The sequence below is a fragment of the Ranitomeya imitator genome, chromosome 2 (genome assembly GCF_032444005.1).
Source record: "Ranitomeya imitator isolate aRanImi1 chromosome 2, aRanImi1.pri, whole genome shotgun sequence".
Classification (NCBI taxonomy): Eukaryota; Metazoa; Chordata; class Amphibia; order Anura; family Dendrobatidae; genus Ranitomeya; species Ranitomeya imitator.
The window spans coordinates 330,123,948-330,150,819 of NC_091283.1; the positions used below are offsets into that span (position 1 = coordinate 330,123,948).

General features: G+C 43.7%; 1 protein-coding gene across 1 annotated transcript; it reads right to left on the bottom strand.

Annotated features, from left to right (window-relative positions):
* Positions 1-19,911: 19,911 nt before the first annotated feature.
* LOC138666491 (oocyte zinc finger protein XlCOF6-like) lies at positions 19,912-21,476 on the bottom strand. The gene is made up of 3 exons (XM_069754708.1): positions 21,462-21,476; positions 20,042-20,780; positions 19,912-19,997 (listed from the first exon to the last, which is right to left on the bottom strand). Exons 1-3 carry the CDS (start codon positions 21,474-21,476, stop codon positions 19,912-19,914), a joined length of 840 nt encoding a protein of 279 aa, XP_069610809.1.
* Positions 21,477-26,872: the final 5,396 nt, after the last annotated feature.

The following is a 26,872-nucleotide window of genomic DNA, read 5'->3' on the forward strand; positions in this document are numbered from 1 at the left end:
CTGTGGCCCACTATTTGAGAGAGATGGCACACACAGGACTGGCACACAAGCACAAAGGCCAATATTAATCTCCCACTGTGTTTTTTTTTGTCAGGGAGAATTTATAAACCAAATAAAAAAAAAAAAAACACTAGGCTTTCTGTGGCCCACTATTTGAGAGAGATGTCACACACAGGACTGGCACACAAGCACAAAGGCCAATATTAATCTCCCACTGTTTTTTTTTTAAGGGAGAATTTAAAAACCAAAAACAGGCACTAGGCTTTCTGTGGCCCACTATTTGAGAGAGATGGCACACACGACTGGCACAGAAGCACAAAGGCCAATATTAATCTCCCACTGTTTTTTTTTTTTTGTCAGGGAGAATTTATAAACAAAATAAAAAAAAAAAAACACTAGGCTTTCTGTGGCCCACTATTTGAGAGAGATGTGTTATGGCTGGCAATCAGGCAACACAGCGTGCAGTAATCAGCGCACATACAGAGATCTGGCAATAACCAAAAACAATAGGACGAGCTCTGAGACGTGGAATCTCTGTAGACTGCAGTACCTGATCTATCCTCACACAACTATAAGCAGCAGTGGATTGCGCCTATCACTACCTATGCAACTCGGCACTGCCTGAGGAGCTGACTAGCCTGAAGATAGAAATACAAGCCTGACTTACCTCAGAGAAATACCCCAAAGGAATAGGCAGCCCCCCACATATAATGACTGTTAGCAAGATGAAAAGACAAACGTAGGAATGAAATAGATTCAGCAAAGTGAGGCCCGATATTCTAGACAGAGCGAGGATAGCAAAGAGAACTATGCAGTCTACAAAAAACCCTAAAACGAAAACCACGCAAAGGGGCAAAAAGACCCACCATGCCGAACTAACAGCACGGCGGTGCACCCCTTTGCTTCTCAGAGCTTCCAGCAACAGTTAATAGCAAGCTGGACAGAAAAAACAGAAAACAAACTAGAAGCACTTATCTAGCAGAGCAGCTGGCCCAAGGAAAGATGCAGTAGCTCAGATCCAACACTGGAACATTGACAAGGAGCAAGGAAGACAGACTCAGGTGGAGCTAAATAGCAAGGCAGCCAACGAGCTCACCAAAACACCTGAGGGAGGAAGCCCAGAGACTGCAATACCACTTGTGACCACAGAAGTGAACTCAGCCACAGAATTCACAACAGTACCCCCCCCTTGAGGAGGGGTCACCGAACCCTCACCAGAACCCCCAGGCCGACCAGGATGAGCCACATGAAAGGCACGAACAAGATCTGGGGCATGGACATCAGAGGCAAAAACCCAGGAATTATCTTCCTGAGCATAACCCTTCCATTTGACCAGATACTGGAGTTTCCGTCTAGAGACACGAGAATCCAAAATCTTCTCCACAATATACTCCAATTCCCCCTCCACCAAAACAGGGGCAGGAGGCTCCACAGATGGAACCATAGGTGCCACGTATCTCCTCAACAACGACCTATGGAATACATTATGTATGGAAAAGGAGTCTGGGAGGGTCAGACGAAAAGACACCGGATTGAGAATCTCAGAAATCCTATACGGACCAATAAAACGAGGTTTAAATTTAGGAGAGGAAACCTTCATAGGGATATGACGAGAAGATAACCAAACCAGATCCCCAACACGAAGTCGGGGTCCCACACGGCGTCTGCGATTAGCGAAAAGCTGAGCCTTCTCCTGGGACAAGGTCAAATTGTCCACTACCTGAGTCCAGATCTGCTGCAACCTGTCCACCACAGAATCCACACCAGGACAGTCCGAAGACTCAACCTGTCCTGAAGAGAAACGAGGATGGCCCGATTATTAAGGGCGAACTCAGCCAACGGCAAAAATGACACCCAATCATCCTGGTCAGTGGAAACAAAACATCTCAGATATGTTTCCAAGGTCTGATTGGTTCGTTCGGTCTGGCCATTAGTCTGAGGATGGAAGGCCGAGGAGAAAGATAGGTCAATGCCCATCCTACCACAAAAGGCTCGCCAGAACCTCGAGACAAACTGGGAACCTCTGTCAGAAACAATATTCTCAGGAATGCCATGTAAACGAACCACATGCTGGAAGAACAAAGGCACCAAATCAGAGGAGGAAGGCAATTTAACCAAGGGCACCAGATGGACCATTTTAGAAAAGCGATCACAGACCACCCAAATGACCGACATTTTTTGAGAAACGGGAAGGTCAGAAATGAAATCCATCGAAATATGTGTCCAAGGCCTCTTCGGGACCGGCAAGGGCAAAAGCAACCCACTGGCACGTGAACAGCAGGGCTTAGCCCTAGCACAAATTCCACAGGACTGCACAAAAGCACGCACATCCCGTGACAGAGATGGCCACCAGAAGGATCTAGCAACCAACTCCCTGGTACCAAAGATTCCTGGATGACCGGCCAGCACCGAACAATGAAGTTCAGAGATAACTTTACTAGTCCACCTATCAGGGACGAACAGTTTCTCGGTCGGACAACGATCAGGTTTATTAGCCTGAAATTTCTGCAACACTCTCCGCAAATCAGGGGAGATGGCAGACACAATGACTCCTTCCTTGAGGATACTCGCCGGCTCAGATAACCCCGGAGAGTCGGGCACAAAACTCCTAGACAGAGCATCCGCCTTCACATTTTTAGAGCCCGGAAGGTATGAAATCACAAAATCAAAACGAGCAAAAAATAACGACCAACGGGCCTGTCTAGGATTCAAGCGCTTGGCAGACTCAAGATAAGTAAGGTTCTTATGATCAGTCAAAACCACCACGCGATGCTTAGCACCCTCAAGCCAATGACGCCACTCCTCGAATGCCCACTTCATGGCCAGCAACTCTCGGTTGCCCACATCATAATTACGCTCAGCAGCAGAAAATTTCCTGGAAAAGAAAGCACATGGTTTGAACACTGAGCAACCAGAACCTCTCTGTGACAAAACCGCCCCTGCACCAATCTCAGAAGCATCAACCTCGACCTGGAACGGAAGAGAAACATCAGGTTGACACAACACAGGGGCACAGCAAAAACGACGCTTCAACTCCTGAAAAGCTTCCACGGCAGCAGAAGACCAATTAACCAAATCAGCACCCTTCTTGGTCAAATCGGTCAATGGTCTGGCAATGCTAGAAAAATTACAGATGAAGCGACGATAAAAATTAGCAAAGCCCAGGAATTTCTGCAGACTTTTTAGAGATGTCGGCTGAGTCCAATCCTGGATGGCCTGAACCTTAACCGGATCCATCTCGATAGTAGAAGGGGAAAAGATGAACCCCAAAAATGAAACTTTCTGCACACCGAAGAGACACTTTGATCCCTTCACGAACAAGAAATTAGCACGCAGTACCTGGAAAACCATTCTGACTTGCTTCACATGAGACTCCCAATCATCTGAGAAGATCAAAATGTCATCCAAGTAAACAATCAAGAATTTATCCAGATACTCACGGAAAATGTCATGCATAAAAGACTGAAAAACAGATGGAGCATTGGCAAGTCCGAACGGCATCACCAGATACTCAAAATGACCCTCGGGCGTATTAAATGCCGTTTTCCATTCATCTCCCTGCCTGATTCTCACCAGATTATACGCACCACGAAGATCAATCTTAGTAAACCAACTAGCCCCCTTAATCCGAGCAAACAAGTCAGAAATCAATGGCAAGGGATACTGAAACTTAACAGTGATCTTATTAAGAAGGCGGTAATCAATACACGGTCTTAGCGAACCATCCTTCTTGGCTACAAAAAAGAACCCTGCTCCCAATGGTGACGACGATGGGCGAATATGTCCCTTCTCCAGGGACTCCTTCACATAACTGCGCATAGCGGTGTGTTCAGGTACGGACAAATTAAATAAACGACCCTTAGGGAATTTACTACCAGGAATCAAATCGATAGCACAATCACAATTCCTATGCGGAGGTAGGGCATCAGACTTGGACTCTTCAAATACATCCTGAAAGTCCGACAAGAACTCTGGGATGTCAGAAGGAATGGATGACGAAATAGACAAAAATGGAACATCACCATGTACTCCCTGACAACCCCAGCTGGTTACCGACATAGAGTTCCAATCCAATACTGGATTATGGGTTTGTAGCCATGGCAACCCCAACACGACCACATCATGCAAATTATGCAGTACCAGAAAGCGAATAACTTCCTGATGTGCAGGAGCCATGCACATGGTCAGCTGGGCCCAGTACTGAGGCTTATTCTTGGCCAAAGGTGTAGCATCAATTCCTCTCAACGGAATAGGACACCGCAAAGGCTCCAAGAAAAATCCACAACGTTTAGCATAATCCAAATCCATCAGATTCAGGGCAGCGCCTGAATCCACAAACGCCATGACAGAATACGATGACAAAGAGCACATTAAGGTAATGGACAAAAGGAATTTGGACTGTACAGTACCAATAACGGCAGAGCTATCGAACCGCCTAGTGCGTTTAGGACAATTAGAAATAGCATGAGTAGAATCACCACAATAGAAACACAGTCTGTTCAGACGTCTGTGTTCTTGCCGTTCTACTTTAGTCATAGTCCTGTCGCACTGCATAGGCTCAGGTTTACTCTCAGACAATACCGCCAGATGGTGCACAGATTTACGCTCGCGCAAGCGATGACCGATCTGAATGGCCAAGGACATAGACTCATTCAAACCAGCAGGCATAGGAAATCCCACCATTACATCCTTAAGAGCTTCAGAGAGACCCTTTCTGAACAAAGCCGCTAGTGCAGATTCATTCCACAGAGTGAGTACTGACCACTTCCTAAATTTCTGACAATATACTTCTACATCATCCTGACCCTGGCATAAAGCCAGCAGATTTTTCTCAGCCTGATCCACTGAATTAGGCTCATCGTAAAGCAATCCCAGCGCCTGGAAAAATGCATCAACATTACTCAATGCAGAATCTCCTGGTGCAAGAGAAAACGCCCAGTCCTGTGGGTCGCCGCGCAAAAAAGAAATAATAATCAAAACCTGTTGAATAGGATTACCAGAAGAATGAGGTTTCAAGGCCAAAAATAGCTTACAATTATTTCTGAAGCTCAGGAACTTAGTTCTGTCACCAAAAAACAAATCAGGAATCGGAATTCTTGGTTCTAGCATCGATTTCTGATCAATAGTATCTTGAATCTTTTGTACATTTACAACGAGATTATCCATTGAGGAGCACAGAGCCTGAATATCCATGTCCACAGCTGTGTCCTGAAGCACTCTAATGTCTAGGGGAAAAAAAAGACTGAAGACAGAGCTAAGAAAAAAAAATGATGTCAGAATTTCTTTTTTCCCTCTATTGGGAATCATTAGTGTGGCTCCTTGTACTGTTATGGCTGGCAATCAGGCAACACAGCGTGCAGTAATCAGCGCACATACAGAGATCTGGCAATAACCAAAAACAATAGGACGAGCTCTGAGACGTGGAATCTCTGTAGACTGCAGTACCTGATCTATCCTCACACAACTATAAGCAGCAGTGGATTGCGCCTATCACTACCTATGCAACTCGGCACTGCCTGAGGAGCTGACTAGCCTGAAGATAGAAATACAAGCCTGACTTACCTCAGAGAAATACCCCAAAGGAATAGGCAGCCCCCCACATATAATGACTGTTAGCAAGATGAAAAGACAAACGTAGGAATGAAATAGATTCAGCAAAGTGAGGCCCGATATTCTAGACAGAGCGAGGATAGCAAAGAGAACTATGCAGTCTACAAAAAACCCTAAAACGAAAACCACGCAAAGGGGCAAAAAGACCCACCGTGCCGAACTAACAGCACGGCGGTGCACCCCTTTGCTTCTCAGAGCTTCCAGCAACAGTTAATAGCAAGCTGGACAGAAAAAACAGAAAACAAACTAGAAGCACTTATCTAGCAGAGCAGCTGGCCCAAGGAAAGATGCAGTAGCTCAGATCCAACACTGGAACATTGACAAGGAGCAAGGAAGACAGACTCAGGTGGAGCTAAATAGCAAGGCAGCCAACGAGCTCAGCAAAACACCTGAGGGAGGAAGCCCAGAGACTGCAATACCACTTGTGACCACAGAAGTGAACTCAGCCACAGAATTCACAACAGAGATGGCACACACGACTGGCACAGAAGCACAAAGGCCAATATTAATCTCCCACTGTTTTTTTTTGTCAGGGAGAATTTATAAACCAACTAAAAAAACAAAAAAAAAATAGCCTTTCTGTGGCCCACTATTTGAGAGAGATGGCACACACAGGACTGGCACACAAGCACAAAGGCCAATATTAATCTCCCACTGTTTTTTTTTTTTTAAGGGAGAATTTAAAAACCAAAAACAGGCACTAGGCTTTCTGTGGCCCACTATTTGAGAGAGATGGCACACACGACTGGCACAGAAGCACAAAGGCCAATATTAATCTCCCACTGTTTTTTTTTTGGTCAGGGAGAATTTATAAACCAAATAAAAAAAAAAACACTAGGCTTTCTGTGGCCCACTATTTGAGAGAGATGTCACACACAGGACTGGCACACAAGCACAAAGGCCAATATTAATCTCCCACTGTTTTTTTTTTTAAGGGAGAATTTAAAAACCAAAAACAGGCACTAGGCTTTCTGTGGCCCACTATTTGAGAAAGATGGCACACACGACTGGCACAGAAGCACAAAGGCCAATATTAACCTCCCACTGTTTTTTTTTTGGTCAGGGAGAATTTATAAACCAAATAAAAAACAAACACTAGGCTTTCTGTGGCCCACTATTTCAGAGAGATGGCACACACAGGACTGGCACACAAGCACAAAGGCCAATATTAATCTCCCACTGTTTTTTTTTGTCAGGGAGAATTTATAAACCAAATAAAAAAAAAAAAAAAAACAATAGGCTTTCTGTGGCCCACTATTTGAGAGAGATGTCACACACAGGACTGGCACACAAGCACAAAGGCCAATCTTAATCTCCCACTGTTTTTTTTTAAGGGAGAACTTAAAAACCAAAAACAGGCACTAGGCTTTCTGTGGCCCACTATTTGAGAGAGATGGCACACACGACTGGCACAGAAGCACAAAGGCCAATATTAATCTCCCACTGTTTTTTTTTGGTCAGGGAGAATTTATAAACCAAATAAAAAAAAAACACTAGGCTTTTTGTGGCCCACTATTTGAGAGAGATGGCACACACAGGACTGGCACACAAGCACAAAGGCCAATATTAATCTCCCACTGTGTTTTTTTTGTCAGGGAGAATTTATAAACCAAATAAAAAAAAAAAACACTAGGCTTTCTGTGGCCCACTATTTGAGAGAGATGTCACACACAGGACTGGCACACAAGCACAAAGGCCAATATTAATCTCCCACTGTTTTTTTTTGTAAGGGAGAATTTAAAAACCAAAAACAGGCACTAGGCTTTCTGTGGCCCACTATTTGAGAGAGATGGCACACACGACTGGCACCGAAGCATAAAGGCCAATATTAATCTCCCACTGGTTTTTTTTTGGTCAGGGAGAATTTATAAACCAAATAAAAAAAAACACTAGGATTTCTGTGGCCCACTATTTGAGAGAGATGGCACACACAGGACTGGCACACAAGCACAAAGGCCAATATTAATCTCCCACTGTGTTTTTTTTGTCAGGGAGAATTTATAAACCAAATAAAAAAAAAAACCACTAGGCTTTCTGTGGCCCACTATTTGAGAGAGATGTCACACACAGGACTGGCACACAAGCACAAAGGCCAATATTAATCTCCCACTGTTTTTTTTTTAAGGGAGAATTTAAAAACCAAAAACAGGCACTAGGCTTTCTGTGGCCCACTATTTGAGAGAGATGGCACACACGACTGGCACAGAAGCACAAAGGCCAATATTAATCTCCCACTGTTTTTTTTTGGGTCAGGGAGAATTTATAAACCAAATGAAAAAAAAAAACACTAGGCTATCTGTGGCCCACTATTTGAGAGAGATGTCACACACAGGACTGACACACAAGCACAAAGGCCAATATTAATCTCCCACTGTTTTTTTTTTTAAGGGAGAATTTAAAAACCAAAAACAGGCACTAGGCTTTCTGTGGCCCACTATTTGAGAGAGATGGCACACACGACTGGCACAGAAGCACAAAGGCCAATGTTAATCTCCCACTGTTTTTTTTTTAGTCAGGGAGAATTTATAAACCAAATAAAAAAAAAACACTAGGCTTTCTGTGGCCCACTATTTGAGAGAGATGGCACACACAGGACTGGCACACAAGCACAAAGGCCAATATTAATCTCCCACTGTTTTTTTTGTCAGGGAGAATTTATAAACCAACTAAAAAAAAAAAAGAAAAAAAAAGCCTTTCTGTGGCCCACTATTTGAGAGAGATGGCACACACAGGACTGGCACACAAGCACAAAGGCCAATATTAATCTCCCACTGTTTTTTTTTTAAGGGAGAATTTAAAAACCAAAAACAGGCACTAGGCTTTCTGTGGCCCACTATTTGAGAGAGATGGCACACACGACTGGCACAGAAGCACAAAGGCCAATATTAATCTCCCACTGTTTTTTTTTTTGGTCAGGGAGAATTTATAAACCAAATTAAAAAAAAACACTAGGCTTTCTGTGGCCCACTATTTGAGAGAGATGTCACACACAGGACTGGCACACAAGCACAAAGGCCAATATTAATCTCCCACTGTTTTTTTTTTTAAGGGAGAATTTAAAAACCAAAAACAGGCACTAGGCTTTCTGTGGCCCACTATTTGAGAGGGATGGCACACACGACTGGCACAGAAGCACAAAGGCGAATATTAATCTCCCACTGTTTTTTTTTTGGTCAGGGAGAATTTATAAACCAAATAAAAAAAAACACTAGGCTTTCTGTGGCCCACTATTTGAGAGAGATGGCACACACAGGACTGGCACACAAGCACAAAGGCCAATATTAATCTCCCACTGTTTTTTTTTTAAGGGAGAATTTAAAAACCAAAAACAGGCACTAGGCTTTCTGTGGCCCACTATTTGGGAGAGATGGCACACACGACTGGCACAGAAGCACAAAGGCCAATATTAATCTCCCCCTGTTTTTTTTTTGGTCAGGGAGAATTTATAAACCAAATAAAAAAAAACACTAGGCTTTCTGTGGCCCACTATTTGAGAGAGATGGCACACACAGGACTGGCACACAAGCACAAAGGCCAATATTAATCTCCCACTGTTTTTTTTTTGTCAGGGAGAATTTATAAACCAACTAAAAAAAAAAAAGAAAAAAAAAGCCTTTCTGTGGCCCACTGTTTGAGAGAGATGGCACACACAGAACTGGCACACAAGCACAAAGGCCAATATTAATCTCCCACAGTTTTTTTTTTTTAAGGGAGAATTTAAAAACCAAAAACAGGCACTAGGCTTTCTGTGGCCCACTATTTGAGAGAGATGGCACACACGACTGGCACAGAAGCACAAAGGCCAATATTAATCTCCCACTGGTTTTTTTTGGTCAGGGAGAATTTATAAACCAAATAAAAAAAAAACACTAGGCTTTCTGTGGCCCACTATTTGAGAGAGATGTCACACACAGGACTGGCACACAAGCACAAAGGCCAATATTAATCTCCCACTGTTTTTTTTTTTTAAGGGAGAATTTAAAAACCAAAAACAGGCACTAGGCTTTCTGTGGCCCACTATTTGAGAAAGATGGCACACACGACTGGCACAGAAGCACAAAGGCCAATATTAATCTCCCACTGTTTTTTTTTTTGGTCAGGGAGAATTTATAAACCAAATAAAAAAAAAACACTAGGCTTTCTGTGGCCCACTATTTGAGAGAGATGGCACACACAGGACTGGCACACAAGCACAAAGGCCAATATTGATCTCCCACTGTGTTTTTTTTTTGTCAGGGAGAATTTATAAACCAAAAAAAAAAAAAAACACTAGGCTTTCTGTGGCCCACTATTTGAGAGAGATGTCACACACAGGACTGGCACACAAGCACAAAGGCCAATATTAATCTCCCACTGTGTTTTTTTTTAAGGGAGAATTTAAAAACCAAAAACAGGCACTAGGCTTTCTGTGGCCCACTATTTGAGAGAGATGGCCCACACACGACTGGCACTCTAGCAGAAATGCCAATCTTAATCTCCCACTGCTTTTTTTGGTTAGGGAGAATTGCCAATAAATCAGGGCCAGTATTACACACTAGGCTTTCTGTGCCCCAAAATTGGAGAGAGATGGCACCCAAAGGAATGGCACTCTAGCAGAAATGCCAATCTTAATCTCCCACTACTTTTTTTTTAGGGAGAATAAAAAAAAAAAAAAGGGACTGTCCTACAATTACTATCTCTCTGCAGTAATCTCAGCCAGGTATGGCAGGTAGCAATAAGAAGGAGTGGACTGCTGCACAAATTAAATCAAAAGTGTGGACAAACAAGATAGCTGTGCAGAAAGGAAGGAACAACAGGATTTGTGCTTTGAAAAAAGCAGTTGGTTTGCACAGCGGCGTACACACAGCAATGCAGCTATCGGGGAGCCTTCTAGGGCAGCCCAATGAGCTACAGCGTTGAGGAAAAAAAATGTAGCTTCCACTGTCCCTGCAAACAAAAGGTGGTGTTGGACAGTGGAAATCGCTACAGCACAGGCGGTTTGGGGGTTAATGGACCCTGCCTAACGCTATCCCTGCTTCTGATGAAGCGGCAGCAACCTCTCCCTATGCTAAGATCGGCAGAAGTAAGTCTATATCTTCCTTATGGAAATTGGTATGTTGACAATTAAACAAGCTTACCTTGTCTATTAAAGGGGTTCATTTTGTTTTGGGTGCATATTCCAGCTGTACCGATTGTTCGTTGGGTGCATTTTGCCTGAGCATAATACGCTATTTTCCCTGCTTTCTAGGTATCCTAAATACTATTAGGCCTTATTGTTAAATATATCTTTCCTCCCTCTCCCCTTCCCCCATTCTTTGTATATACTTTATTTTGTTATACACTGCCACTGGTTGACCAACAGTTTTGTTATATTTTGTAAATACACTCTCTTTTGTATGTAGCTACTGAAGAAGGCCAAGCATTGAGGGCGAAATGTTTATTTTGATGACTACAATAAATTACAAAAAACTCCATTTAAGTTGAGTGCCTAAGTTTATCTTTCACTATATACGGCTTTGGACCCTACTAAGGCACCATTTCCGGATAGTGCATGCGGTTTTCCTCTGCACACAGAGACACACACCAATGACACCCCCCCCCCCGCAGCAGACCCCAGCATGGCCAGCAAACCCACCGCACACACCCGCAGACCCCAGCACCGCCCGCACATCCTGGTGCCGGCACGCAGACCCCCAGTGCCTGCACATCATGGCGCCGGCACGCAGACCCCCGCGCCCGCCCATCCTAGCCCCACCCGCAGCCCCGCCCACAGCCCAGTCACTCTTGATGAGTGACCGCTGTCTGTGTAGGCTGGGTCACGCCTGGTCATGACGTCACGTCAATTTCCAGAGTCTGGAAATTGACGTGACGTCGGCCGAAATTAGCAGCGCTGCAACCTGGGGGTCACATGACCCGGACTCAGCCGCCAGCATAGCGCCGCTCACAGGCGAAAACAGCAACGGAAGGTATTTACACAATTCATTGGGGGCCCTGGGGGGATACATTGGGGGGGTTAATTGAAAGTAGTGGACAACCCCTTTAAAAGGACCCCCGGGGGATCGTGGTAAAAATGCTCGGGCCTCCCATAGACTTACATTTGGCTCATTGTTCTGTCCGAGTACCTGAGTATTCCAATTTGCTCGACTCGAGCAACGAGCACCCGAGAATTTTAATGCTCGCTCATCACTAGTGACAAACTCACATAAGCCCCGACACAGTGAGTCTCAACAATGCTGAAGTAGAGCCGGCACGCCAGCGGAGTGTGAGTGTTTTTATTTTAATGAGGCCAAACACGAGGAATAAGTTAACTGAGAAATTTTTTTTTATAATATATAATTACATATAAAATGATCTCTTGATTAGAAGATTCACTGACAAAAGGATAAAACTAAACTTTATTAATTCAAAATGTCAAACTATAACCACAATGAAGGGCTCTTCAATCATTTATTGGATGCCTTCTGACTTGTGCGTCCCATTCACAAGGGGTTAAAGTTTTGTGTCCCAATGTTCTTGCATTATTCCTATCCCCTCCCTTCCTGTTGGTCATTAGGGACAACGTCCCCTGTATACTCCTCCCTTTATCCCCTCTTTATAAATGTTGTCCCATCCTCTTCCTGTCTGTCTCCTCACAACTGTGGAACCCTGAGGCTGCATTGTCCTGCGTGCTGTGCTGCCTGCTGGTGAGAGATTGCTGAGGATTTGATGTCAGTAGTGAGAGACAGAATCAGGAGGGAAGGTGCGTCCTGCCTTACCAGCATCTTGGTAGAGAAGGAAGCACCCCCTCCTGTAGCTTAGGCTTCTTTCACACTTCCATCTTCCAAATCTGCACAGGATCCGTCAAGACATTGAAATGACGGATCCTGTGCAGATTGTGGAAAACGTGTGCACTGGGCTCGTCTTTCTGACAGACCTGTTGAGCCTATGTTCATCTGTTGTGTATGCGTCTTTGCAGCGGTTTTCCGCTGCAAAAACGCATACACAACACAAACCAGGTTAAAAAAAAATTAAAATCGCAGTATTCTCACCTACCGGCGTTCCCGCACAGCAATGCTCCCGGCAGCTAGCGTTCCTAGTAATACATTGCGAAATCTCGCGAGAAGTCGCGGTCTCGCGAGACCGCAACTTCTCGCGAGACCGCAACTTCTCGCGAGATTTCACAATGTATTACTAGGAAGTGACGCTAGCTGCCGGGAGCATCGGTGGCACTGTACAGGAACGCCGGTAGGTGAGGATATTGCGATTTTTTTATTTTTTTTACTATTTTTAACATTATATTTTGTTACTATTGATGCTGCATAGGAAGCATCAACAGTAAAAAGAGAAAGAGAGCGAGCAAGAGAGAATTTCCCTGATGGGAAATTCTTCCACGCATGCCCAGTCTGAAAAGATGGGACCCGTTGCTGGATTCCTGCTTTTCACAGTCAGCGACGCATCCTGCACCCATAGGCTTCCATTGTAGCCAGTGACGGGCAGCGCTAACCGATTTTCCAACGTGCAGAAAAAATGTTCCTCTGAACATTTTCTCTGCCCGACGGACCATTTTTTTTATGCAGGATCCAGTGCATGACGGATGGCCATCCGTCACAATCCGTGGCTAATACAAGTCTATGAGAAATTGCAGGATCCTGCAATTTTTTTTCTCCATTCTCAAAAATCGACGGATTGTGACGGGAGCTGAAAGACGGAAATCTGAAAGAGGCCTTAGGCGTCCATTTCTGGTGGCCGGCGGTCTGATCGGTGCATCCACCCATGAGAACGCCTAAGCCCCTCCCCTGTGATGTCACAGGGCAGGTGCACACATCAGACGCGTACACACCCTTCAGTCACGCCCCTTCTCTACATGCGGTGGCTGCAGGTCTCTCCAGTCACAGTGACAACTCAGTGCTGCGCAAATATACTGTGGCCACACCCCCTTCAATTCCTGCAGCATCCACACCCCTTCCTCCTCATAAAGGCAACGCGGAGCCACCATTTTTCAGCCTCCTACAAAACACATTGCCATCTTATACCCCCTGCACCCTCCACCTCTCTTGTGCTGGCCAATTACTGCAATGGGAGGTCAGGCAATCAGTAACTCGTCCTCTGTTGAGGAGCCTGCCTTCCCCTTGCAGGTACCTAATGCACAGTCCTCCCTCTGGCGATCATTTTCCTCATGTGACGAGACGTCTGGTGGATTGAGGAGAGATGTTTTATAGGTCAACGCATCACCGTCGCTCCCCTGGAGCTCCTTATGGTTCCAGATCCTTCCTGGGATGCTGTTACTCCTGTTCCGGTTGTTCCCCCCTGCTTAGTCGGTTCAGCAAGGTGGTGGTGAGTACCAATATACAGGGGATTGGGGGAGGGTGCGGGTTTTCTTCCAGTCTTAAAAGCAAAATTGAATCAGACTAATTTTTCCCCAGTTCAGAAGATCCTGGTTAACCCTTGCGCGTTAGATAATATTCCTAGAACAGATCCCCCTGCTCTGTCCAGCATATGGAATGCCCGCCAGGGCCCTGGGGTATTTGGTACCGGGTCCAGTTCTTAAAGGGATGTGTCTCGGCGGCGGCGGTAATTAAAGGTCTTTAAAGGGGTTGTGAAATAAGAAATGTTCGTTATGCCACCTGTGGTATTCGGTCAGGAATGACCGATGCTGCTTAAAGGGGTCCACTGGGGTGATGTTATGGCAGCTGGGATGGTATGGCTTCCCGCAGGTGAAGCTAGGTCCCCAGGGCTCCTGGGGTAGTAGGGACAGATCGTAGATGGTGTAGAAAGATACAGAGGACACAAGTTGCAGTCTCTTAACTGTGGAATTCAGGCAGTCACAGTCCAAGGTACCAGATCACAGGTGCTGGACTGGTCTGGCCTGCTTGGAAGCGACTCAGGAATCCCCTAACTAGGCGGGGTTGGAAGCCTTCCACTAGGCGCTGTGTTGTAGTCCCTTACTGCCTTAGGCCTCACACAAGGTCCTCAAGTTCTCTCTGTCCCCCAGGTTGGTAGGACACTACCCACACAACAGGTAACTCAAGCCTTTTAAAAGGTCTCTCAGATGACTCCGGGCTCTGTCTGCTACTGTGTCCTCGGGTGTTAATGGTGGACAGGTGACTTGAAATCTAGTCTCTCTAGAGGAGCCTCTGACTTCCGGTGGATACCGTGTTTTCCATCTGTGTACCCTCTACTGGCGTGATTGGCTAGCATAGCCCTCTAGTAACGAGACCTCCCTGTGTTACCTCCAGTGCTCGACCGGTTTAGTGTCAGCCCTCTACCTTACACAGCCTACCCTGTTTAAACTCCTATACCTGATGCAAATTTCTAAATTATATGGGTGAATAATATACGCCCTCTGGCTCATATAATAGAGCACACTGATGAAGGTCTTTCACAGACTGAAACGTTTGTGAATGTGAATACTGCATGTATTAAACACCCCCTTTTTGTATCAGAAATTTTGGAGTGTGCTGAATATATTCTACAGTGGGGCAAAAAAGTATTTAGTCAGTCAGCAATAGTGCAAGTTCCACCACTTAAAAAGATGAGAGGCATCTGTAATTTACATCATAGGTAGACCTCAACTATGGGAGACAAACTGAGAAAAAAAAATCCAGAAAATCACATTGTCTGTTTTTTTAACATTTTATTTGCATATTATGGTGGAAAATAAGTATTTGGTCAGAACCAAACAATCAAGATTTCAGGCTCTCACAGACCTGTAACTTCTTCTTTAAGAGTCTCCTCTTTCCTCCACTCATTACCTGTAGTAATGGCACCTGTTTAAACTTGTTATCAGTATAAAAAGACACCTGTGCACACCCTCAAACAGTCTGACTCCAAACTCCACTATGGTGAAGACCAAAGAGCTGTCAAAGGACACCAGAAACAAAATTGTAGCCCTGCACCAGGCTGGGAAGACTGAATCTGCAATAGCCAACCAGCTTGGAGTGAAGAAATCAACAGTGGGAGCAATAATTAGAAAATGGAAGACATACAAGACCACTGATAATCTCCCTCGATCTGGGGCTCCACGCAAAATCCCACCCCGTGGGGTCAGAATGATCACAAGAACGGTGAGCAAAAATCCCAGAACCACGCGGGGGGACCTAGTGAATGAACTGCAGAGAGCTGGGACCAATGTAACAAGGCCTACCATAAATAACACACTACGCCACCATGGACTCAGATCCTGCAGTGCCAGACGTGTCCCACTGCTTAAGCCAGTACATGTCCGGGCCCGTCTGAAGTTTGCTAGAGAGCATTTGGATGATCCAGAGGAGTTTTGGGAGAATGTCCTATGGTCTGATGAAACCAAACTGGAACTGTTTGGTAGAAACACAACTTGTCGTGTTTGGAGGAAAAAGAATACTGAGTTGCATCCATCAAACACCATACCTACTGTAAAGCATGGTGGTGGAAACATCATGCTTTGGGGCTGTTTCTCTGCAAAGGGGCCAGGACGACTGATCCGGGTACATGAAAGAATGAATGGGGCCATGTATCGTGAGATTTTGAGTGCAAACCTCCTTCCATCAGCAAGGGCATTGAAGATGAAACGTGGCTGGGTCTTTCAACATGACAATGATCCAAAGCACACCGCCAGGGCAACGAAGGAGTGGCTTCGTAAGAAGCATTTCAAGGTCCTGGAGTGGCCTAGCCAGTCTCCAGATCTCAACCCTATAGAAAACCTTTGGAGGGAGTTGAAAGTCCGTGTTGCCAAGCGAAAAGCCAAAAACATCACTGCTCTAGAGGAGATCTGCATGGAGGAATGGGCCAACATACCAACAACAGTGTGTGGCAACCTTGTGAAGACTTACAGAAAACGTTTGACCTGTCATTGCCAACAAAGGATATATTACAAAGTATTGAGATGAAATTTTGTTTCTGACCAAATACTTATTTTCCACCATAATATGCAAATAAAATGTTAAAAAAACAGACAATGTGATTTTCTGGATTTTTTTTTCTCAGTTTGTCTCCCATAGTTGAGGTCTACCTATGATGTAAATTACAGACGCCTCTCATCTTTTTAAGTGGGGGAACTTGCACTATTGCTGACTGACTAAATACTTTTTTGCCCCACTGTATATCACGTTTAAGGTCTGGGCACCTACTTTTATGCACCTCCACCCCGGGCTGTGCTGAACATTTACTTTACTACAATGGAGTGGCCACAGAGGCAGCCCTGTCCAGTTTGTCTAATCCTGATATTCAGCGCATTGGTAGATGGCGTTCCTCTTGTTTTGCTCAGTACATTAGACCGGATTTATTACTCCATTAACTTTGGTTTTGTTTTTTTTCAGGAAGTGTGAAACCTGTCATGTGGATTTTCAGGTATTCCCAAATTTTCTGGGCAACACAAAGGGCGGAGCGCCGGCCTGGTGGAAGAGGCCTTGGTTTCCACTGCATTGATGTTTTCTGGAGAGGAATCAGGGGTTTGACCTGGGCTCAGGTTCTCTCTGAAGCTGTTTGAATTGATCAGGCCGCTTCCTCTCCCGTGATTTTGGTTGTCCATGCGGGGAAAAATGATCTATGCTCTTTCCATCTAGCTGAACTACTCACCATGATACATTCGGACATTGATAAATTTCAAGGCTTCTTCCCAGAGCTAACCCTGATCTGGTCAGAGGTCATTTCCCGCGTTGCATGGCAAGGTGCGAGGGATTGTGGTGGCTGTGGAGTGTTCCAGGCGCACGCTAAACGCTTTAAAGCCAGAGTGGTTATCAGGCATCATCAGTTGGAAGGAGACAATTCCGGTTTGAAGTTCCCTGATGGTGTTCATCTCACGAAAATTGGTTTGGACATTTTTCTCTTTCGCCTTCAGGACGGTATAAATCAGGCCTTGTACCAAATGGGTGGAGGTTGGAGCGCAGTATAAATTACTTTGCTCCTCCTTGGCGGTCAAGTTGTTATTTTATAAGGCTACTTTCACAATAGCGTCGTTTTGCCTACGTCGCAATGCGTCATCTAGGAGAAAAAACGCATCCTGCAAAGTTTTCTGCAGGATGCGTTTTTTCCCCATAGACTTACATTAGCGACGTATTGCAACGTATGGCCACACGTCGCATCCGTCGTGCGACGGATGCGTCGTGTTTTGGCAGACCGTCAGCACAAAACACAAAAAAAAGGTTCCATGTAACTTTTTTTGTGCAACTAGTCTGCCATTTTCGACCGCGCATGAGTGGTCAAAACTCCGCCCCCTCCACCCCGCTCATCACACTGGGCAGCGGATGCGTCGTAAGACTGCATCTGCTGCCCACGTTGTGATTTATTAGCACACTGTCGGTCGGTACGTCAGGCCGACGGTTTGCGACGGCCCGTACCGACGTACTACTGTGAAAGTAGCCTTAGAGTTTTGATGTGTAAGAAGTCGATTTGTACCAGTTCTTATGGCCAATGGTGCCTTATCGGTGATCTTTGATATTCACATGCTGTAAACGCCCCTATCGCTGTGACCGACCTTCACCCATTAAAAATAACATGTTGGCTTAAATATGTGTATTGTTGTTTTTCATGGGACATCACAGGAAGAAGCATGGCTCAGTGGGTCTCACCAGTCTGAAGGGCACATCAATCATTTATTGGATGCCCTCTGACTGGTGTGCCCAGTTCAAAAGGGGTTAAAGTTTGGTGTCCCAATGTTCTTGCATTAATCTTATCCCCTCCCTTCCTGTTGCTTATTAGAGACAACTTCCTCTGTATTCTCCTCCCTTTATACCTTTTATTCTGTCTCTCTCCTCACAACTGTGAGAACTGGAGGCAGCGTTGTCCCACCTTCGCTCCCTTATTTTATTGAATTTTGATTGACATGTTGTTGATGTTTGAGTCACAGCGGCGGTCAAGTTGTTATTTTATAAGAGTTTTGATGTGCACGAAGTCGGACTTGAGCCGGGAGTCCAACTGGCATATCGATTCGTACCAGTTCTTATGGCCTATGGTGCCTTATCTGTGATCTTTGATATTCACTTGCTGTGCACGCCCCTATCACTGTGACCGACTTTCACACACTAAAAGTAAATTGTTGGTTTAAATATGTGTATTATTGTTTTCATGGGACACCATGGGATGAAGCATGGTTGGGTGGGTCTCACCAGTCTTCTCCCCCTGAAGGTTAGTCAGAAGGTGACTAATAGTAAAAATATATACCCCACATCTCAGTATACAGGGTAAGGTGACGTATAATCTCAGTATATAGGGTGAGGTGACGTATACACACTCACTCTCCAAGCCTCTCATTTCTACGAGTTTCATTGTCCTCACTAAAGGCGACTCATCAAGAGACTATTTAATATATATTCAAGTGAGACTAGACGAAGAAAACCCTAGAATCATGTATCATGTTATCCGAAACAGTGAGAAACCTAGCCATATATAGGCAGATCCCAGACTTCAAATTATATAATTCCTAAGTTTATAAGCCACTCCAGTGTCTGGAATACATAGTATGTGAAAATACAGTATACACCACTCAGGGAACACTTAACTTCCAGAGATCATTTCCATATTCACACTAAATAATGGCATAGATCTCCCAGACATTATGGTTGCACATATCCCTAGTCTTTATAATGATATTGTACTCATTCCCTGACTGATTGTAGCATGGCCATTAGTTAGAAGCTGCAAGTGATCTTTGGAGCAGGTAAGTTTTCCCTGAGTGGTATATATTGGTTCGTCTGAAAAGTGAGTTTAGTCTAGGACAATTTGTCTGCACTACTAATTGTCAGCTGTTACAATACCAAACTGGGACAGTCCCTATAGGAGGAAAAACACAATAATTATAGTGTATTTTCACATACTTTCTATTCCTGACTGACCGCCACTGGAGTGGCTTATAAACTTACAAAGTATATTTGAACTCTGGGGTCTGCCTATATATGGCTAGTTTTCTGATTGTTTCGGACATGATACATGATTTTAGTTTTTTGTTTAGTTTTTTTTTCATCTCGTCTGGCTTGAATATAGGTCAGTATTAAATAAAGTCTCCTGATGACTCGACTTTGGTGAGGAGTCGGACTACAAAACTCACAAAAATGAGAGGCTTGGCGAGTGAGTGTGTATACATCACCTCACACTATATACTGAAATGTGGTGTATATGTTTTTACTAATAGTCATCTTCTGACTAATCTTCAGGGGGTGAATTATGGGTATAGTTTTACATTTGGAATTAGTAACGTTTAGTTTTATCCTTCTGTCAGCCAACATGAGGAATGACAAGAGACAACCCATTTAAGAAGATACCATTTTGGTTAAAATATTCCAACATTCTGAACCTAAAAAAAGGCTTCTCCCCTATGTCAGAGCTCTGATGTTTATTATCAGCTGATTTCCAAGTAAAATATTTACCACATTAAGAAAATAAAAAAGGCTTCTCTTCTGTGTAACTGCTCTGATGTCTAACAAGATGCACTTTCCGGTTAAAATATTTCCCACATTCTGAACAAAAATAAGGTTTCTACTCTGTGTGGGTTCTCTGATGCCTATCAAGATTTTTTTCCATTTAAAACATTTCTCACATTCTGAACATGAAACCCCTTCGTGGGTTCTCTGGTGGCTATCAAGAACCGATTTCCGGTTAAAACATTTCCCACATTCTGTACAGGAAAAGGGTTTCTCCCCAGTGTGGGTTCTTTGGTGTCTATCACGAACCAATTTCCGGTTAAAACATTTCCCACATTCTGAACAGGAAAAAGGCTTTTCCCTTGTGTGAACTCTCTGGTGGTTAACAAAAGGTGATTTATGTGCAAAACATTTCTGACATTCTGAACATGAAAAAGATTTCTCCCCTGTGTGAGTTCTCTGGTGTCTATCAAGAACCAATTTACAGTTAAAACATTTCCCACATTCTGAACAAGAAAAAGGCTTATCCACTGTGTGAGTTCTATGGTGCTTAACAAGAATCGATTTCCAGCTAAAACATTTCCCACATTCTGAACAGGAAAAAGGCTTCTCCCGTGTGTGAGTTCTCTGGTGAGTAACAAAATGTGATTTTTGTGCAAAACATTTCTCACATTCTGAACCTGAAAAAGGTTTCGCTCCTGTGTGAATTCTCTGGTGAGTAACAAGCTCTGATTTCGATTTAAAACATTTCCCACATTTTAAATATGAAAAAGGCTTCTCTCCTGTGTGAGTTCTTTGGTGTATAAGAAGATTACCTTTCTGGATAAAACATTTCCCACATTCTGAACAGGAAAAACGCTTCTCCCCTGTGTGAACTCTCTGGTGGTTAACAAAACGTGATTTATGTGCTACTTCCAACAGGTGGCGCTATAGAGTTTAAGTCCTCTTTTTTTCAGAAGAGGCAATTTGCATATTATATTTCCCAGAGGAGCATTGCACGGCGAATAAGCTTCTTTACCTTGACAAGCCAGAGATGGTATGTCACTCTCCATAAGGAGAAACGATACCCCTTAGACCCCAGTCCAGAGCCTCTCACCTAGCCAAATAAGTTCTCATGCTTCGCACTGACGAGGGCCAACAGCCCGAAACACTGTGTCTGCGATACTGATTTGGCTTTTATCCTAAGTCATATTGCACGACTCGTTAAAGAGTTGATTGTGACTTGTAGGATCGCTACTTCCAACAGGTGGCGCTATAGAGTTTAAGTCCTCTTTTTCTCAGAAGAGGCAATTTGCAAAAGATTTCCAGTTAAAACATTTCCCGTCTTTTTACAGTTCTTCCGGATTGTCATCATGTTTTGGTTTGTGGACGGTTTTTATTATTATGACATGTTTGCCTATGGGTTGCTCTATTTCTTGCTATTATTTTGAATTATTCGGTACTTTCCTTGAGTGGGTAGTCACGTATGCCACCAGTTCCCAGGCAGTTATCCATTATCTTGATGATTTTTTGTTCATGGGTCCAAAGGACTCTGAGTCTTGCCAGTTTTTTGTTGGATACTTTCCGTTTTTTCATGTCGGTATTCCTGTATCTGAAGACAAAACTTTTGATCCTTCCACCATCCTATCCTTTTTAGGGATAGAAATTGATTTCACGGCAATGGTTTTAATTCCCTCTGAAAAAAATTAAAAACTTTTGTCGTTGATTGAGGGTTTTTGCTTGGTCCACAAAGTTACTCTTTGGCAGATGCAGTCATTGTTGGGACTTCTCACGTTCGCATGTCAGGTAATGCCCATGGGAAGAATTTTTTCTAGATGGTTGTCTCTGTCAGCCAGAGGTATTAAGCTCTCGCATCACAAAATTCATATAAAACCACCTTTGCAAGCTGATTTGCTGGTCTGGAAAGAATTCCTCTTGTCCTACAATGGTCTCATATGTTTTCAGTCCCCAGAGGTGACTAATGATGATCTTTCCCTTTGTTCCGATACTGCCAGGTCTTTGAGTTTTGGCTTTATTTTCGGTGATCAATGGTGTGCGGAGCATTGGCTTGATTCCTGGATCTCCTCAGGCGGGTTAAAAAACCTCACTCTGTTAGAGCTATTGCCCATTGTTACAGCTATCGCAATCTGGGTTCCCTCCATTGGGACAGGAGGGTTTGTTTTTGGACTGATAACATGAGTGTTGTACACTGCATAAATTATCTGTCATCCTCTTTCTCCCCCGGTTATGAAGTTGCTCAGGTTTTTGGTTTTGCAATGTTTGAATTTTAATATCTGGTTTAGAGCTCGACACATTTCAGGTATGAACAATGTAATCGCTGACTCTCTTTCTCATTTTGATTGGCAGAAATTTTGGAACTGTCTACCCATGGCCAGTCAGGAGGGGCACCCATGCCCCTCACTTAGGTAGTGAGTGGTGGAGGACGTTTAATGGAACTGGTGAGATCTTTGGTTGCCCCATCAACATAACGTTCTTACCGTAAGGCGTGGAGGGAGTGGTGTAGTTTAGTGGGCGACAGACCTATTTGTTCCTCCCAGGATATTTATTTGTAAGTAACCATTGATTACTTCATCTGCGATCTTTGGGAGTATCGGGCGCTGTTGCTCAGAACTGTATATCTGTGTCAGGATCTGAGGGTGTGTGGTTGCCCCCAGTTGTCAGGGATTTATTATATCCCACTTTCCAGCTCCAGTAAGGAACTTGCAGCTCTTTGGTGCCCCCATTAACCTCAGGTCAGTCAGGGAACTACACCTAGGATAAGAAGTCGCCAGAAAGGTTGCCTTGACGTGTACTGGCTATTGGGCATTCTGCAGTGAGGGTTGTTTGTATATCCCCAGTCTCAGGCAGGAAATACACACATAAACCTCTCTTCCATCACTACCAGGGTCTCCCAAATACCCAAGAAAAATATTTAGACTTGAGAGTTCTCAGTGGTTGATACCTTTTACTGAGGACTCTCAATTCTAAATATTTTTCTATCCACTGGCTAACACAGTACCAAGATATATATCTTTCCTGTACCAAATACCCCAGAACACTTTGCTGCCACCAGCTCCTCGTTCTATATTAAAACCAATATTGGGTCAGGAGCCCAGCCAAAAGGTAGCGTAATTAGCTCGGCGGTCATGGCAGTGCGTTTATAGAGCAAGGAAAAATGAAATTAGTAAATTTATAGATTTACTCCACAAAATATAGGCAGTGTTTACAAAAATATAAAAGATGTTATAAAAGAGACAAGATACAGTATATACAGATAGTTACAAAATAAAAGGGTTAAAATATGAAGCTTACACATCTCAGTCACTGGCACACCATGTGGAGGAAGGGGGAGGGGTACCTTCCCAGAGCAACAGGTCAAAATGCACAGCTTTCCTTATCTGATTCCCCAGGCAAAAGCCCCCCCTTTGTCTGGGCCTGAGATTTATACCTTTGCCCAAAACCAAGGGATCCCCCTCGATGACCTCACAGGGTGCGCGGAGCTAGGGAATGTACTCCCCTTTTGAAAGTTACAAATAAACTTCTATTTGTCATAACTCTGGGTGTAAACCTGGGAAAGAGATGACAGAGGTATATTTTTTCTTATTACGACATTACCTTTCTTTTGATACCACATTGTATATTTATGTGTTACTGGGAAGCATGTACCCTTTACTTGATTTCTAGTAGGTGCAGAAGCCCAAAAACGCCACTGTGAATAGCTTTAATCATGCAGATTCCAAAAATATCAGTTTCCTGCCTCTTTGATTATCCTGTATTATTATATTTGAGTTTGAATGAATAAAGGAGAGTTTAAATCCATGTGCTAGAAGAACTGCTTTTAACCAGTCAGGGTCTTAAAAGGATCCTGTGTTGCCGGGCATACCATGTTCTCACATTACTCCAGCTTGTATAGCTGGAGGGAGGGGCAGCGTGGCATTCAAAAATCAAGGAACTGCAGCCAATATAGCTCTACGTTTAATCGAAACAATGAAATATGATTCATATTTTCCTAACAATCTGGTTTGGCCTTTTATTTCCAGCTATATGGTTGGGCGGATGCTACAAAGTTTTTATTATTTGTCAAGCCATCAAGGGTTGGAAAAGGGGGCACATTCGTCAGGAAAACAGATGACCTGTTTCTTGTAATTGGCTTACGCGTTAGGTTAACGCCACCTCTATCATCCGTTCTTCTTTCGAATCTGCCCTTTTGGCATTGTTTTTTTTCCAGTGCTTTCAGAAACACCGAATTAATCCGTGTGTCAACATATACTTTAGGTGGCCTTTGGCATGATGACGTCTTCTTTTGTGATGGGGGTCTTCAGATTCGTATTCGTAAATTTAAGTTTGACCCGTCAGGGTTGGGTTCCTGGGTGTTCCTCTTTTCTTTTTCTGGTCTTATGTGTTCTTTAGGTTTAGTTCACAATTATTTGTTCCTTCTCCATTCTGGGAATGCTTTTTTCTCTCATGTGGATGGTTCCCCACTGACGGTATTCCAGTTTCAATCTCTTTTTTGTAACTCTTTACTTCACTTGGGTCTCCCCTAGTGAGTTTGGTACCCATTCTTTCAGGATTGGAGTGGCCACAGATATAGAATATACTCAGCACACTCCAAAATGTCTGATGCAAAAAGGGGGTGTTTAATACATTCAGTATTCACATTCACAAACGTTTTGGTCTGCGAAAGACCATCAGTGTGCTCTATTATATGAGCCATAGGGCATATATTATTCACCCATATAATTTAGAAATTTGCATCAGGTATAGGAGTTTAAACAGGGTAGGCTGTTTAAGGTAGAGGGCTGACACTAGCCGGTCGAGCACTGGAGGTAACACAGGGAAGTCTCGTTAATAGAGGGCTATGCTAGCCGATCACGCCAGTAGAGGGTACACGGATGGAAGACACGGTATCCACCGCAAGTCAGAGGAGCCCCCTCCTCCCCGCTCATCACACTGGGCTGTCGTAAGACTGCATCCGCTGCCCACGTTGTGATTTATTAGCACACTGTCAATCGGTACGTCGGGCCGACGGTTTGCGACGGCCCGTACCGACGTACTAGTGTGAAAGTAGCCTTAGAGTTTTGATGTGTAAGAAGTCGATTCGTACCAGTTCTTATGGCCAATGGTGCCTTATCGGTGATCTTTGATATTCACGTGCTGTAAACGCCCCTATCGCTGTGACCGACCTTCACCCATTAAAAATAAATTGTTGGCTTAAATATGTGTATTGTTGTTTTTCATGGGACATCACAGGAAGAAGCATGGCTCAGTGGGTCTCACCAGTCTGAAGGGCACATCAATCATTTATTGGATGCCCTCTGACTGGTGTACCCAGTTCAAAAGGGGTTAAAGTTTGGTGTCCCAATGTTCTTGCATTAATCTTATCCCCTCCCTTCCTGTTGCTTATTAGAGACAACTTCCTCTGTATTCTCCTCCCTTTATACCTTTTATTCTGTCTCTCTCCTCACAACTGTGGGAACTGGAGGCAGCGTTGTCCCACCTTCCCTCCCTTATTTTATTGAATTTTGATTGATATATTGTTGGTGTTTGAGTCAAAGCGGCGGTCAAGTTGTTATTTTATAAGAGTTTTGATGTGTACGAAGTCGGACTTGAGCTGGGAGTCCGACTGGCATATCGATTCGTACCAGTTCTTATGGCCTATGGTGCCTTATCTGTGATCTTTGATATTCACTTGCTGTGCACGCCCCTATCGCTGTGACCGACTTTCACCCACTAAAAGTAAATTGTTAGTTTAAATATGTGTATTATTGTTTTCATGGGACACCATGGGAAGAAGCATGGTTGGGTGGGTCTCACCAGTCTTCTCCCCCTGAAGGTTAGTCAGAAGGTGACTAATAGTAAAAATATATACCCCACATCTCAGTATACAGGGTGAGGTGACGTATAATCTCAGTATATAGGGTGAGGTGACGTACACACACTCTCCAAGCCTCTCAATTCTACGAGTTTCATCGTCCTCACTAAAGGCGACTCATCAAGAGACTATTTAATCTTGACCTATATTCAAGTGAGACTAGACGAAGAAAACCGTAGAATCATGTATCATGTTACCGAAACAGTGAGAAACCTAGCCATATATAGGCAGATCCCAGACTTCAAATAATTTAATTTGTAAGTTTATAAGCCACTCCAGTGCCTGGAATAGATAGTATGTGAAAATACAGTATACACCACTCAGGGAACACTTAACTTCCAGAGATCATTTCCATATTCATACTAAATAATGGCATAGATCTCCCATACATTATGGTTGCACATATCCCTAGTCTTTATAATGATATTGTACTCATTCCCTGACTGATTGTAGCATGGCCATTAGTTAGAAGCTGCAAGTGATCTTTGGAGCAGGTAAGTTTTCCCTGAGTGGTACATATTGGTTCGTCTGAAAACTGAGTTTAGTCTAGGACAATTTGTCTGCACTACTAATTGTCAGCTGTTACAATACCAAACTGGGACAGTCCCTATAGGAGGAAAAACACAATAATTATAGTGTATTTTCACATACTTTCTATTCCTGACTGACCGCCACTGGAGTGGCTTATAAACTTACAAAGTATATTTGAACTCTGGGGTCTGCCTATATATGGCTAATTTTCTGATTGTTTCGGACATGATACATTATTTTATTTTTTTTTCATCTAGTCTGTCAGTATTAAATAAAGTCTCCTGATGACTCGACTTTGGTGAGGACTACAAACTCGCAAAAATTAGAGGCTTGGCGAGTGAGTGTGTATACATCACCTCACACTATATACTGAAATGTGGTGTATATGCTTTTACTAATAGTCATCTTCTGACTAATCTTCAGGGGGTGAATTATGGGTATAGTTTTACATTTGGAATTAGTAACGTTTAGTTTTATCCTTCTGTCAGCAAACATGAGGAATGACAAGAGACAACCCATTTAAGAAGATACAATTTTGGTTAAAATATTCCAACATTCTGAACCTAAAAAAAGGCTTCTCCCCTATGTC

Coding starts and splice junctions, on each gene's coding strand:
- LOC138666491 (XM_069754708.1), bottom strand. Junction 19,998..20,041: donor ATGGAAAAAAATCTTGATAG/GCATCAGAGAAC, acceptor ATTTTTGTTCAG/AATGTGGGAAATATTTTAAC.